This window comes from Rhincodon typus, chromosome 9 (assembly GCF_021869965.1).
Source record: "Rhincodon typus isolate 14 chromosome 9, sRhiTyp1.1, whole genome shotgun sequence".
NCBI classification, from domain to species: Eukaryota; Metazoa; Chordata; class Chondrichthyes; order Orectolobiformes; family Rhincodontidae; genus Rhincodon; species Rhincodon typus.
The window spans coordinates 24,014,586-24,030,941 of NC_063340.1; the positions used below are offsets into that span (position 1 = coordinate 24,014,586).

Consider the following 16,356-nt stretch of genomic DNA (forward strand, 5'->3'; position numbering starts at 1 on the left):
GCCATGCGAAATGCAAGGTTTCAGGGATTAAGTAGGGGGCTGAGTCTCTTTGGGATGCTCTTTGGAGGATCAGTGTAGACTCAACGGGCTGAATGGCCCATTTTGCACTGTAGGGTTTCAATGATTAAAGTACCATGACTGTTATCATGGCAGGCAAAGATGCTTCAAGCTTGGAGGAAGCAGTCAGGTGAACATGCACTAAGTGAGCAGGGTGCATGCGCCTGTGCACAAAGTGGTATGCAGCAGCCTCTTGTTACTAGTTGCCAATACACCCTGCAAGGCAAGTCAGTGCTTCCTAAGTTGTCTGCAGTGAATCAGAGAGTTACCATGATGTTTGTGAGAAGTTGGCGAGTGTCAGGTGTCAATGTCCATTGATGAGAGCTGTGGCACCTGGTGCTTCTGGATTGTCCCCTCATCATTGACAAAAATCATAAAATTCCAATGACATGCTCCTAAAATTAAGGTAGGCCCCACTGGACTTCTTATCTGATTCTGCCTTAAATCTCATAATTGTCCACATTGCTCAGACCCCTAACAGATTCTGCCCAATGTCAAATCTTATCATATTGTGATCAATTAATTGGTCCTTTTCCATTACAGAATACTAGATCTAAGATAGCTCAATTTGTTTACCCAGTCTCTATACAGATTGAAGTCACCCATGATTACTGTGTTGCCCATTTTACACACTCCTCTCATCTCTTGATTTATACCATGGCCCACACTATCATTATTGATTGGGGCCTGTAAATAACTCTTACCAAAAGCTTTGCTCCCAATTTGGGTTACCCCCCAAGTTTACATCACAAGCTAACAAGAACTGGTACATGCATGATGGGCTGAACTGCCTCCTTCTGCACTGTAACACTTCTGTGATTTTGTGATACATTCTGCTCACCTATGACCATGTCATTTTTTCAAAGTGTTCACTCTTTTTGATGTCTTTAGTGTCTGTGAGTCTCACATGTGTTCCTTGATGCTCCAGAAACTACAGATCAGTCATGTAGCTGAGCTCCAGGTGTCCCAGAAGACATTTTCATCTGTTCAAATACAGAATTATACAGTCTTACAGCATAGAAGGAGACCATTTATCATATGTGCTTGTGCCATCTCTTTGAAAGAGGTGTTCAAATAGTCCCACTTCTCCAGTCTCCCCTTGAGCTATAAAGCCCTGCATATTTTCTTTTCTTTTCATGTATACGTATCTACTTCAGTTTGCAAAGATACAGTTGAATCTGTTTCCACCATCCTTTCAGGTAGTGCATGCGAGGCTATTAAAAATCACTCAGAAAAAAAAAATTCTCCTCAAATCTCCCCTGGCCTTTTTGACAAGTATCTTACTGTCTAGGTCTCTGAACCTTTTTGCTTTCAGGAGAACCATTCCAGTTTCTCCAAGCTCTCCACAGATCTAAATTCCCTAATCCCCAGTACTGTTCTGGTGAATTTCCACTCCTTCATCTTCACAGATTTGACATCCTTTCAAAGTATGGTGCCCAGTATCAGGAACAACAAAAAGCCTGATTTTAATTCTGTGAATTTTGAGGGGAATTAAAATCACAGCCGAGCTTTCAGCTGAGGTCTAGGCAGTGACTTAATAGTTGGCTATCACTTCCTTTCCTTGTTCTGTATGCTTTAATTTATAAAGCCAATATTTCCATGTCTTCACAGCTTTATCAGATTAAGTTCTGGGTAAATACATTTAGACGCCAGAGATTGGTGAGAATGTAGTATTATAATGAATATAGTACCTTTCAACACCTCAGAAGATCACAAATTATTTTGCACCAAATTAGCACAGGAAACATGGCAGCCAATTTGATCAAAACAAGTTCCTATGAACAGTGATATAATATTGATTTGTTTTAATTAATGTTGGTGAGGCTGAGGGGTGACCTTATAGAGGTTTATAAAACCATGAGGGGCGTGGATAGTGTGAATAGCCAAGGTCTTTCTTCCAAGGTAGAGGAGTCCAAAACCAGAGGGCATAGGTTTAAGGTGAGAGAGGAAAGATTTAAAAGGGACTGAAGGGGCAACTTTCTCACACGGAGGATGGTGCATGTATGGAATGAACTGCCAGAAGAAATGGTAGAGACTGGTACAATCACAACATTTAAAAAGCATCTGGATGGGTACTTGAATAGGAAGGGTTTAGAGGGATATGGGCCAGATGCTGGCAAATGGGACTAGATTAATATAGGATATCTGGTTGGCAGGGACGAGTTGGTCAAAGGGTCTATTCCCATGCTGTACAACTCTATGATACTAAGACCCTATAAATATTAACCAGGACACAAGATAGAACTTCCATGTTTTCTCCCACCATTATTACTGAACTCATTACTAAACCACAGTCAAACTGGGTCATGTGGAACTTGAATCCAAAACCATCAGACTCAGACTGAGGCAAGCATGCTATCATTGAGCCAAGACTGACATCTTGAAATGATTCAATTTTTCCTGTTTAATCCAGGTTTTCAAGAGACTTCATGTCTATCTTATGGTTTTCAAACCTTCTGGACTCTGTAGCTAATGACTTTATTCCTCCTCCAAAGTACTCATCATGAAAATAATTGATGCAAGCCCCACTGAAAGTTTCTTCCTTTAGCCTACATCTGATATTCAGCTTGTTATTGGTGCTTTTAATAAATCTTCAAAATCGCAATATTACTGTTCTTCAATGCAATATTATTGCATAGTGGAAATTAAATAGGAGTATTGGTACATTACTGAAGATTGTGAATTTTACGTCAACATATTCCTTAAAATTTTCTGTACTATTTACTTTCAGGGCCATTGAGTGAAAATGCACCTACTGATTGTTTTAGTGGAAATGGTTATAATTATCGAGGGACAACATCTGTGACAGTGTCGGGAAGAAGATGCCAGGAATGGGATTCCATGACACCACATAGCCATGAGAAAACATCAAGCAATTTTCCAAATGCGTATGTACAATAGTTTGATTTTGTATCCAGCTGATCTTAGACTCCTTCATGACCTACATTCCCTCTAACTTTTCCTGTCACTCTGTGACAGTGATTTCTGGAACTGCATGTGACTACATGCCGATTCGTATGTCACACAGCTTAGAGGAAACATCATTTATGACCTCAGCATACCTTAAAGGGGCTCGCAGACAACGAAGTGCTTTTGAAGTATAGCCACTGCCTTCATGTAAAAAAGCAGTAGATTTCTGTCAGTGATGACACACAATAAGATAATGATGAAAAAATCTGCATTAATGATGGTGGTTGAAGATAAATATTGGGGAAATTGCCTTTGTTTTTCTTCAGAATAGTGGCATGGGATATTTTAGATCTGCCTGTGAGGGAGAAGAGGCCTATTTTTGTGTCACTTCCAAAAATTGTATCTCTTACCAGTGTTTACTCAATTTTGCAGTGGAGGGTTCATCCAAATTATATTCTCAAATCTCTGAAGTGGGATTTGAACTCACAATTTGCTAAGTTAGAGATATGAACATGGCAAATGTACATACTTATCTTTAATGGTACTTAATCATTAATGAACCAATATCAATAAAACAGGTGCTGCATATTAATGGGTATCTCCAATGTACTCCTCGAACTTAGCACATGGGAAAGTTGTGCTGAGACTTTTTTAATATAATTGTACCAAAGACTGCATAGTAACACTCCATCACCATGAATATGATATTGAGTGTACCAAGTAATTCTATTGTCTATTTTCTCAATAACTGTCTTTTTGTTTTCTCTTACTTTCTGCCTTGTATATTCTTCAATCCTCATTTTCTCCCAACTTGTGTTTTTGTTACTACCTTCATTTTCCCCACTTTTTCCCCTAACTCTTGGGTGTCCCCTATTCTGGTGTCCTTTCCCCCGTCTTATTTTTATTTAACTCTTCAAAACAGTAGGAATAAACATTACTGTACTATTCTATAGGTTAATAGTATTTGATTCAACCAAGCAACTGGTCACTGGGCCTCTCGATATTTACTTTCTTTTTATCTAGAAATGCTCTTACACATAATTGAATGCCTCTTGATATTTATGGCAATCCCATTGATATGGGATCCTCATTGATGTTCATTTACTGATTGCCTACATCTTGTACTTGTTAACAGATTTTAGATTTATTCTGCAATTCTGCACCATCAATTGAACTCTCATTGTGTAACTGGCAATGGTCATTGTCCTTTTTATCCCCATTGAGACATTTTTCCTTGACTATAATTACAGAAATTATTTATCACTGATTGGTTACTCTCAAACCAGTTTCTTGCTAATAACGTAACAATTCCCTAAAAGGCTTGTTCATTGTGGTTTTGAGATTAATCATTATGTCACTGTTAACAAACAGGGAAGGAAACCATGACAGTATTCTCCACCATAAGGTAATGGATGCATGGAAACAGCATCATCTCTAAGTGAAATATCATTATAATTTGGACATACATTACCCTTCTTTCATCTCCCAAACTTCGCACAATAGACCCATCCAACAAGGACGCATATTGATGACCTTCCATTTAAGTCCTGGAATGGGCAATAGATGGTTGGCTAGCAACCATGCCAGCCTTTATTTTGATGATAACAGCTCCTTGAGACTTGGTCACGTGACTTCCACTATCTTGAGCTCAATTGTCTTTTTAACTATAGAAGTTTGAAATACAGAGAGTTAAGAGGTCAACAGCCCTCCATCTACTGAGAAAGTGAACACCACTAACTCCAGACCACAAAGGAAAAGCCTTTGGCCTGTAAAAAGCAAAAAGCAGCTAACAACCTACATTTTTGCTTTCTGAAATAAAAGCCGCCTTTCGTCAAAACAGTGAAACAAACTTTAATAATATCGGGCACCCCCGATCTGAATGTCAGATGTTAAAAGGGAAGCAGTTGGCAATCATTATATCCCAGATAGATTTGTCAGCAGGGGGGTGCAGCAGAATCCACGGGGTCTTTGGCTGCCAAATCTATCCAGCCAGCAGAGTTTGTCCCCTATGCAACCTATCCAGGTAGAATCCCTGAAAGTGGTAGGAGTTTTGTTCTCAGAGAAATGGTTCCCACTTATCCCTCCCCAGAGGGAAGTAAGTTTATTGCCTTATTTAGAGACACTGGGATTACCTGAACCCTAATGCCAGGGAGGATTCTTTCCAAATCTACTTTGAACGTCTAAATCCAAATCAGAGGAACGAGTGGAGAATGCATATCTGTTCCCCTCTATAGGCCTACAGTGCATTTGGTGTCAGACCCAGTGTCTGTATGAATGGTGTCTGAGCTACTGGTAGCAGTGATAGATTTCCTACTTGTGTATAACCTGGCAGGTAATCAAGTCATAGTAACTCAGGAGGCACCACAAAGGAGACTTTGTAGCCACAGTAACTTGAGGGAGCTCTAGTTAGAACCTGCTAAAATAAATAGGTACAAGAGAGGATGCCGAAAAATAAACTAAGCAAAAAGGGATGCATCAAACAAAAGGGGCTCTAACTGGCTCACAGAAAACAAAGGTGCGGAGAGCTGGAAAAGATTACCTTGAAGGGACAGTAGAATCAAAATTGTTGGGATAGTCCAGGTAAAACCATCTTAAATTTAAAGGGCTTAACTCAGATGAAAAAGTTTTAAAGATCAAAAGGCAGCCAGCATACTAGAGCAGATGTAATGGAGAAAGATGCAGCCAAAAATGTGATCAGTAGAGTCCATTGCTCCAGAATTAAGTCAGGACCAAGAAAGTACCCAAACCAGATTGATAAATATGGATGAAAAGTAGGCCACATCCTCATTGGCTAAGCAAGATGTCAGGTGACCTAGAACCTTCTTCCAAATAGGAACAACATGCAAGTGAGGGAGATACCTCATGTGGTTAAAAAGCCACAGTATTGTACAACAAGGGCCAGACATCCACCTGAGGGTAGAAATGTCCTAACTGATATTGCAGCAGGATTTAACAGATTCCTAACAAATGCCACAGAACAAAGGAGTAAACTCTGAAGAGTTTGACTACCGTATCAATTACTGCCAGTAGAATTTGAGTATAACTACCTAAACACAGACCCTTGCGAGAGGCTGATCTGCAACCCATGTTAGCCTGAGCCATTCATTTTGGTTTCTAAGGAATCCACAGATCTCCACAGAGTCCCGAAATGAATACCACCCTGTCGTGATTGTAATGACGTCAGCCAGCTGGACATCATAGAGTATGAGTTCCCTGATTAGGGCTATTAATCAGGTTCAGTCAGGAAAACCTGGCTGACATAAAATGGTGAATGTCAGGGATACTGTCTCTCAAGTGCCTGACTCAGTCAAAAGCTATAGTCAAAGGCTATGCATTTATAAATAAAGGGTGATTGGCATTGGGATACCAGCCTCTGAAGAATTATTTCAGTGGCAATGAAAGTAAAGCACAATCCTGAAGAAACTCACTCATAATAGTCATTTTTTTGGTTGGGGGTAAGTTTTTTCTTACACCATGCCTATGTTTGGGAAGCTTGACTCATTTGACCCTGCTATTGAGAACTGGTCCAGAATGTGGAAAGAATGCATTATTCTTTTTGGGCAAACAACATTGCAGTAGATGAAAAACAAAGAGTAATCCTCCTAATAGCCTGTGGTGCTGCAGCTTTTTCTGTCATTCGGAACCCAACTTTCCCTGAGGCACTAGATACTAAAACCTTTCAAGAGTTGACAGATTTAGTTAAGGAATATTACAACGCCAATTTTCTTCCAATTCTGAGAGGCCATTGTTTTTACTCGGCAATTTGAGAGCCAAGGGGAAGCTATACCGGGTTTTTGACTAGGCAGAAGGCTGTGAATTTAGTTTAACCCTTAATGAAGTCCTTGGAGACCATCTGGTATGCGGGATTAGTGATGTAACTATGCAAAAATGTCTACTAGCTGAAACTCAACTGGACTTCAAACAGGCACTACAACTGGCTTTATCATTGAAAAATGCAGCAAGTGGAGCATGTGAGTTTCGAGGTATTCAGATGGAAGTGGATACCCTTGCCAGCCTGGATGAGCTTGGGAACACCACTTGTGTGCAAGCAACTACATAACCTCACTCAGGAAATATACTGCTCAAAGGGACTGTAAGTTGGCCAACAGCAAAACCGTGAAACAAAGCCAAGTCTCAGCCAAACAGTTACAGTTTTCTTCAGGATCCTGCCCAGTAAGACATTGTAATTGTTTTCGATTTATGGACTTGAGACAGCAAAAGATGCCTCCTAGGCCCAAATTGAGTAGGATAACTAATAGGCCAGTATTCAGGATGGAATTCAGGAGGGTATCCAGGAGAGTGCACAGCCTGGAAATTCTACCCTCATCTGGTTTGTAACAGTTAAATTGCTAAGCAACACCCAAATCAGAACCAATCAAACTAAATGTCTGGGGCTAAATTGTCACCTAATTCTAATGGAGGCTGATACTGGTGTGGCCATATCAATGATGAAGAACCAGTCTTTAACAAAATTCATTCTGGATTCTAACCCTTAAGTTTGTGCAAGACCTCAGCTGGACTGAGAACCTATACTGGGGAATCTTTACAGATTAAGGGTGCAACCTCTGTCTGGTTTCATATGAAAGGCAATTGATTCAGTTACCAATGATTGTAGTAAAAGGCTCAGATCGAAGATTGATGGGGCAAAGTTGGTTGGGAGAGATTCACTAAGATTGGCTCAACACTTTTAATTTAGAAAATAACTGTCTGAGTGAAGTCCTAATTAAATACCTCAAAGTCTTCCGGGAAGGTCTAGGGACTATCAGAGAAGCCAAAGCTGCTTTGCATGTTGACCAGGAAGCAATTCCTCAATTCTGCAAGACCTACCTGGTGTCATTTGCCTTACAGTCAAAAGTAGAGGCAGAAATCGGAAAGCTGAGAGGTGAAGGAATCACCAAACCAGTCCAATTCGTGGAATGGGTAGCACCAGTCACACGATTTTCGAAGCCCGATCGGTCCGTTTGCATTTCTGGGGATCTTAAACAAACAGTAAACAATTTTTCAAGTTGGATAAATACCCAATCCCTCACATAGAGAATTTATATGCAAAGCTGGCAGAAGGTCTGTCCTTCACGAAGCTTGACATGAGCCACATTTACTTGCAATTGCATTTAGATGAGGATTCCCAGAAGTATGCTACAATTAATACCCATAAGGACTTGCGTCAATATACAGGGCTACCACTCAGCATATCATCAAACGGTACAACTTTTCAGCTGACGGTGGAGTGTTCATTTTGCAAGGTTTTCCTCAGGTTGCTATTTACCTAGATGATATGCTAATAACAGGGAAAACTAATAAGGAAAACTTAGAGAACTTGAATATAGTCTAAGGCATTTTTCCAAGGAAAGTGGGAGGGGAAAAATGTGTGTTCCAGGTCCCCCAAGTGACCTACTTGGGCTACAGAGTCGACAAGACTGGGTTATACCTGTTGGAAGATAAAGTGAGGGCAATCAAAGGTGCCCCAGCTCCCACGTCTGTCCAGGAACTTAGGTCATTTCTGGGTCTGATAAATTATTATGGAAAGTTCACACATAATCTGGCATCCATCCTGGCACATTTGCATCAACTCCTAAAAAAGGGTCAGCTTTGGAAATGGTCTCATAGACAAGCCCTAGGTTTCGATGAAGTAAAGAAACAACTATCATCCCCTAATGTGTTGGCATACTATAATCCTAAGAAATATCTGGTATTGATGTGCGGTGCCTCCCTATTTGGCATCGGAGTTGTATTAGCTTATGGGTGGTCCAACGGAGAGGTATACCCAATAGCTAATGCAAACCATAAATACATCCAACTAGAAGAGAAAGGACTCGTGGTCGTATTAGGAGTCAGAAAGTTCCACCAATACCTTTATGGGTGAAAATTCATGACAATCACAGACCACAAACCCCTATTTGGCCTGCTTAAAGAGGACAAAGCAGTTCTGCCATATCTTCAGACCACATTCAGCAGTGGGCTCTAATACTAAATGCTTCTAATTACAAATTAGAATACAATCCAGGATGCCGAGTAGCAAATGTGGATGCATTAAGCCACCTTCCATTAGCAGATATACCATCAGTGTTACTCCTAATGGAAGAGTCTATCATGACATTGAATTTTCTGGACACGCTACCAGTCACAGCTAATAATATCAGACTTTGGACGCAGAAAGATCCAATCCTTTCCAAACTGAAACAACTGGCAGTGATGGGGGAAACCAAATGGCCATCGCAGCTAGAATTAAAATCTTTCTTGGACCAGGACAGACCTGCTCACAGTAGAGGATAGCGTATTGTTATGGGGAGTGAGAATGATTGTCACAAGCAAAGATCACTGTCAAATACTAGCTAAACTCCACCAGGGCCAACCAGGGGTCTTTAAAATGAACATGTTGATGAGGAGTTGTATGGAGTGGCCAGGATTGGATGCAGACATAGCTGTGTTGTTGGGGCAGTGCCCAGGGTATCAATAAGGACAAAAATTACCGCCTGCAGCTCCCCACATTCCTGTAAACCTTGGACTTGGTTGCAGATTGACTATGCAGGACCTTTCATGGGTTCAATGTTTTCAATCATTGCAGATGGTCACTCAAAGTGGTTGGACATGCATCAGGTTGACGCCAAACATTGGAGTGACAATAGAAAATTTGCGCACCTCTTTTGCGACATATGGAGTCCCGGAGGCATTGGTCGCAGATAATGGGCCATCATTTACCAACTGGGACTTTAGTTACTTCTTAAACTTGAATGGGATTCAATATATTAAAGCAGTTCCATACCATCCATCATCTAATGGTCTGGCAGAAAGAACAGTCCAAACTTTGAAGGTAGGCTTAAAGAAACAGCCTATAGCTTCACTTGATACCAAAGTGCCCCAGTTCCTATTTGATTATAGGAATAATTCCTCATGCAACTACAGGAATAGCTCCAGCAGAGTTACTAAAGGGAAGAAGACACCAGGTTATATCTGATCTTCCCAGACCTGATGGTGAGGGTGAAATGGCATCAGGAACACCAGTGCTGGACACAAGACTCCACCAAGTGAGAGAGACAGTTTCATCCAGTGGATGAACTTTGGTTTAAGAACCTCAGAAATGGCCCTGCATAGGTAAGAGGCATGGTCGATGTGTGATTAGGACCAATGACTTACAAAGTTAGGGAAGGTGTGACTGTCCTGAATAAGCATATGGACCATTTGAAAGCTGCAAATTCACAGACGGTGTGGAGGCAAAACTTACCCTGCCTAGTGAAGCCTTCAGTAATACTTCAGGGACCCTCTCTGTCAAACATTGTTGAGTCCTCTGAATCAGAGACAGACATAATGGAAGTAGCTACCTTGATGCTTCTCCCTCCGGAAGAAGGAAATGTCTAGTCTAGGTGTAAGAGGCGAGCTCCTGTTTATTACATGCCTCCTGTGTCAGATTCCAAGTTGAAGGAAACTGACCTAGTGTTAAAATGTCCCAGGAGGCTCTTGAAGGAATCAGATTGCCCTGAGTCGATGAACTTAGAGGGGTGGGGGGCAAGTAGTGATTGTAACGAGGCCAGCCAGATGGACCTCATAGAATATGAGTTCCCTGATTGGAGCTGTTAATCTCGTCCAATCAGGGAGCGCTGGCTGACATGAAAGAGTGAATGTCAGGGATGTTGGGCCCCCTTGATGCCTGACACAGTGAGAGGCAGTGCTTTTGTCAAAGGCTACACATTTGCAAATAAAGGATGACTGGTGATGGGATACCAGCCTCTGAAGAGTTATTTCACATGCCTCCCACCTCAATGCCACCGCCATTCACCAGAAATAAACATTATCAGGGAATATGACGTTAGATTTCTTCAAATTTTTTTTCTTTATTCATTAATGGGATGAGGATGTCACTGGCTAGGCAGCATTTATTACCCATCCCTAATTTTCCAGAGGGCAGTTCAGAGTCAACCACATTGCTGTGGGTCTGGAGTGACATGTAGGCCAGACCAGGTAAGGACGACAGTGTCCTTCCCTAAAGGACATTTCCCAGCAATCGACAGTGGATTCATTATCATCATTAAACTCTTAATTCCAGATATTTTATTGAATTCAAATTCCACCATCTGCCATGGGGTATTTGAACACGAGTCCCCAGAGCGTTATCTGGGTCTCTGGATTAACAGTCCAGCAATAATACCACTAGGCCATCACCTCCCCAAATAAATGTATGTTCTGTAGTTGTGCAAGTATGGTGGTGTCACTTTAACAGTCCAATCATAAGGCATAATGATGACATCATTGGCCATTTTGGGTTAGAAGCAATTGAATCTAATCTTGCTGCTTGTGGAGTAAACATCTCCTTAATAAAGCTCCTGCTGTTTAACATTTCGATTTTCTGGTCCTTCTTGGAACTTAAGAAAAAAACAAGTGATGCCGATAAATGAAACTACTTAAAGAAAAGAACTCCCCTCAGGAAAGAGGTGAACAGTACAGAAGAAGCTTGACATTGGGCTCCACCCTGAAGGAACACTGAAATACAATACACGGAGGGAAATGTCTTGAGCTAGGGGTGTAGACTCAGCAAGAAACTGGCAGCCTCAGGAATGTATTGTTTTAAATGGGAAGAAGTGAGGTAGTGCTAAAAGTTTTGTGATGCTTTGTGTGATGCAGGCCCTTCCTATTTAAAATAAAAGATAGGAAGTTTTGGCACCATATAACTGTATGATGAAAATTCAGAGAGCTGAAACTTTTACATAGAGAGATTCCATTATTTTGTTGAATCTAACAAATTCGAAACAGATACAGTTGCTTCTGTGATCCTGAGTATTCGAGGAAGAAAACCTTTAACCTTCTGAGGTACAGCCAGAGAAAACATGGTCCAAAACTTATGAAGAAATAATAGAAATCCTACAGAACTATTTTTCGGTAAAACCATTGGTGATTGCTGAAAGGTGTAGACTCTGTAAATGCCACCAGAATGATGGTGAATCTATATCCCTGTTCGTGGTAATTTTAAAGAAGTTAGCAGAATCCTAAGAATTTGGAGACAACTTCAATTATGCTATCAGAGGCAGACTGATGTGTGGTTTACGATGTGAAGCAATCCAGAAGAGATTACAGATGGAAAGGAATCTAGGGTTAGACTGGAAATAGCAGTCTCAATGGAAGTAGTAGCCAAGGAAGCTCAACAGCTAAGCTCAAGCATGAGAGTTTAAAAATTGAAGCTGAGAGACAAGCACCAACACAGATTCAAACCTATCATTGGTGTAGAAAAACAGATCACAAAGCAGCAAATTTCTCGTATAAAAAAACTATCGCAAAAGAGGGCACATTGAATAGGCAAGCTTGAGGAATAAACATGAACAACATACAGTAAAAGTACAGAAACTGAAGAGTAGGAAGAAAATCTATAAGACACAAAAAAGGCATGAGGAACAGACCGTCTGTTCGAAGAAGAACTGTTATTAAATGTGTGACCATTGCTGGCGACACCAACCGATACTGGGTTGCTTCCTTCCTGAATGACAAACCAGTAAGAATAGAGGGTGACACTGGAGTGGCAGTTTCATTGATATCAGGGACAGCTGAGCCACATTGCACTGCAATCCTCAAGAATTGTATTAAGAACATATTCAGACAAAGTGGTGCCTTTAAGGGGTTGTATCAATATGAACGTTCAGTTATACAGTCAGTCTGAAGATTTATTCTTAAACATTACTAAAGGAAATTTTCCAGCTTTATTGGAAAGAACATGGTTGGAGAAAATCAAACTCAAATGGACTGCAATAAATTGCTTGTCAGATTCTGAGAGTGAGCAATCACAAATTCTAAAGAAACATGCCACTGTTTTCAATGGGAATCCAGGAAACATGGATAAGATCCCTGTCTAATTGAAAATCAAGAATGAGAATCAAGGAAAATAATGCAACTCTAGATCAGTGCCTTATGTGATCAAAGATGGGGGCAGAATTGGAGAGGCTGGTCAAGATGGAAGTCCTAGAACGTATAAATGTGAGTGATTGGGCCATGTCGATTGTACCAGTGATGAAGAAACATGGATTGGTACACATCTGTAGTGATTTTAAAGTCATTATTAATTCAATACAGTGGGTTTTTAAAAAAATACCCATCTCTGGTGCAGGTGGGACTTTAACGCAGGCCTTCTGGTTCAAAGATTGGGACTGTGTCCAGTGCTGTGCACTGAGCAGTACTGTTTACCTTTAATCAATGACCTATTTGCTGAACTTGCTGTGGGTTAGCTTTTCAGTAAAATTAATCTTAGTCAAGTCTATTTCCAGCTGATTGCAGAACCTGAGTCACAGAAATACTTGATGATTGCAACACATAATGGAATATTCAAATATGCGAGACTTCCATTTGGAATCACATCTACACCTGCAGTATTCCAATGTGCTTTGGATCAGATTTTAAGTAGATTGGAAAGAGCCCGGTGTTGCTTAGATGATATTTCAATCATAGCAAGAGGTGATAAAGAACATCACCAAAATTTAGATGCTACTCTGCAGGGAGTTGAAGAATATGGCCTAAGAGTGAGGAAATGTGAATTTTTAAAATCTTTCATTTAGGCTATGCCATTGATGCTAAGGAGCTACATTGAGGCACCTGGAATTGTAAATCAACAATGATAATTTTTGGGCTTGCTAATTTACTAATGCAGGTTTGTCCCAAATATTGCGATAATTCTCAAACTGTTGCACAGGTTATGATGTCAAAATAAGAATTGGAAATGGGAAGATCAATATGAAAGAGCTTTTACACAAGCCAAAGGCTTTATTAAAGTCTGTAGTCCTGACCCATTTTGACCAAAAGTTGCTGTGACCAGCATGTGATGCATCAATGTATGAAGTTTGAGCAGTCATTTCCCACATATTACCCAACGGTGAAGAGAAGTCAATAGCTTTTGCAAGATCATTAACAAAAGCAAAAATGAACTGTGCCCATATAGAGAAAAATGCTCTAGAAATCATTTTTGACATCGGACAATTCTACCAATATCTGTACAGCCAGAAATTTGCCCTACCAACAGACTGTCCCTGGAGACTATGTCTGTTGGAGGGATGTTTGGATGCTTCTCATATTGGCTGGTTAAATCGACTGGAGAGGCAGTTGGAGTCTCTGAGGAGCGTACAGGAAGCACAGAATGTGATGGTAGTAGCTTCAGAGAGGTTGTCACACTGCAGGTTCAGTCAGGTAGATGGGTGACTATCAGGGGAGGTAGGAGTCTCCTGTGGCTATCCTTCTCTCAGACAGATGTACCATTTTAGGTACTATTGGGGAGGATAGTCTCTCAGAGAAAAATAGCATTTGCAGCCAGATCATGTGCACCAAGAATGAATCTTCTGTTAAATGGGGTTTGTCAAGGTTCAAAAGAATAATTGTTATAGGGGATTGTCCCGTCAGGGGCACAGAATGGAGATTCTGTGGCCATAAGCAAGCATTCAGGATGGTATGTTGCCTCCCTGGTGCCAGGGTCCAGGATATCTCAGAACGGTTGCAGCATATTGTCAAAGGGGAGAGTGAGAAGCTGATGCTGTTGTGCACATTGGTAAAACACAACATAGTTAGAGAAAGGGTTGAGGCTTTGCAGAGTGAATATAGAAGTTAGGTAGGAGGTTAAAAAGCGGCTTCTCAAATGGTAGTAATCTCTGGATTACTCCCGGTGCCATGTGTTGGTGAGAGTAGGAATAAGAAGATAGGGTGGATAAATCAGTGGCTGAGGGGATGGTGTAGTGGGCATGGATTCAGATTTTTGTATTATTGGGATGTCTTCCTGTGCAAAGAGACCTGTTCAAAAGGGACTGGCTTCACCCAAACTGGAGGGAGACCAATATCCTGGCGGAGAAATTTGCTAGTTTTATTCGGGAGCCTTTAAACTAGTAGGGAGGGGTGGTGGAGGGATCCTAAGTAGTAGTAAGAATAGAAAGACAGAACAGCACGGTTTGAAAGTTAAACAGAGCATGTTAATTAGACAAGGCAGACAAGAGCAAGTCAGGGAACAAGGTAACTCTGAAGAATTAAACTATTTATTTCAATGCAAGAAGTCTGACAAGTAAGATGGATGAACTCAGGGCATGTATGGGAACATGGGATTGGTACATCGTAGCTATTACAGAAACATGGCTGAGGTGGAACTCAGAAATAAGAAGGGGATGATCACCTTGATGGGATTGTACTATAGGCTTCCCGATAGTCAGTGGGAAACCGAGATGCAAATCTGTAGAGAGAAAACAGATGTGTGTGAGATTAATAGCCATCACATGGTGTTGAACTGGGGTGGACAAAGTCAGAAGTCACACAACACCAGGTTATAGTTCAACAGGTTTATTTAAAATCACAAGCTTTTGGAGTGCCGGAGGATGTGAGTTATAAGGAGAGGCTGGAATAGGCTGGGACAGTGTAGGATGTTGAGGAATGACCTTATAGAAGTTTATAAAATCATCAAGGGCATAGAGAAGGTGAGTAGCAAAGGCCTTTTCCCCAGGGTAGGGGAGTTCAAAACTAGAAAGCATAACTTTAAGGTGAGAGGAGAAAGATTTAAAAGAAACCTGAGCGGCAACTTTTTCACACACACGGTGGCTCCTGTGTGGAATGAACTGCCAAAGGAAGTGGTAGATGCAGGTACAGTTAGAACATTTAAAAAACATTTGGACAGGTACTTGAATAGGAAAGGTTTAGAGGGCTATGGGCCAAATGCTGGCAAGTGGACTTGTTTAGTTTGGGAAACTTGGTTGGCATGGACGAGTTGGGCCAAAGAATCTGTTTCCATGCTATGTGACTCTATGACTCTATAACAGACCATTGACCACAATATTTGGAGTTCAGTCGGGGACACCTTCTTTAGCAGTGAGTCATAAGCTGAAGCTGGATTTGTTGCTATCAGCTCACATTTATAAATTTAACTATCAGCAATCTAATTTGCATGGGGAGGCTGATGGGATCTCTAGATTACCTTTGCCAAATGAGTCGACAACAAACATTCCTAATATAAACATTTTCTGCTACAATAAACCAGTAAAAAGCAGCCACCAACCTGGGCTTACATATACTGCAAGTGAAAACATCCTTTTACCAAAATAATGAATCAGCAGTCATATTACAGCAAGACATCCTCATGAAAACTTGTGATGGGCTTTTTAAGATAGAAACTACCTGCAACTTTTCAACTGCTAATCAATCAGCCTGCCCCAAGAAAAGGTTTTCCCAGTCTGATTACTCCAGCTTTCGACTTGGACTCAACCAAAAATGCAAGAACACTGACAAATTGTATCCTCTGTGTTGTAGTCATTGCTAACTGAATGTTCTCTTTGTATTCCAAATCTTTATTTTCTTGTAAGTGTGCTAGTGAAGAAAGATTGATAGGAATAAATTTGGATTTGATAGGAATATAGCTCTGAGTGTCTTTCTTCTACTTTCAATCCACAG

At 40.8% G+C, this 16,356-nt stretch overlaps 1 protein-coding gene across 1 annotated transcript in view; it reads left to right on the forward strand.

Moving 5' to 3' along the window:
* LOC109911701 (plasminogen-like) overlaps window positions 1-16,356 on the forward strand; it is an 80,462-nt gene that overhangs the window by 30,931 nt on the left and 33,175 nt on the right. Inside the window, exon 7 of the mRNA XM_048600948.1 lies at window positions 2,789-2,945. Coding sequence (XP_048456905.1) covers window positions 2,789-2,945 — 157 coding nt within the window. The remainder of the gene's footprint in view (window positions 1-2,788; window positions 2,946-16,356) is intronic.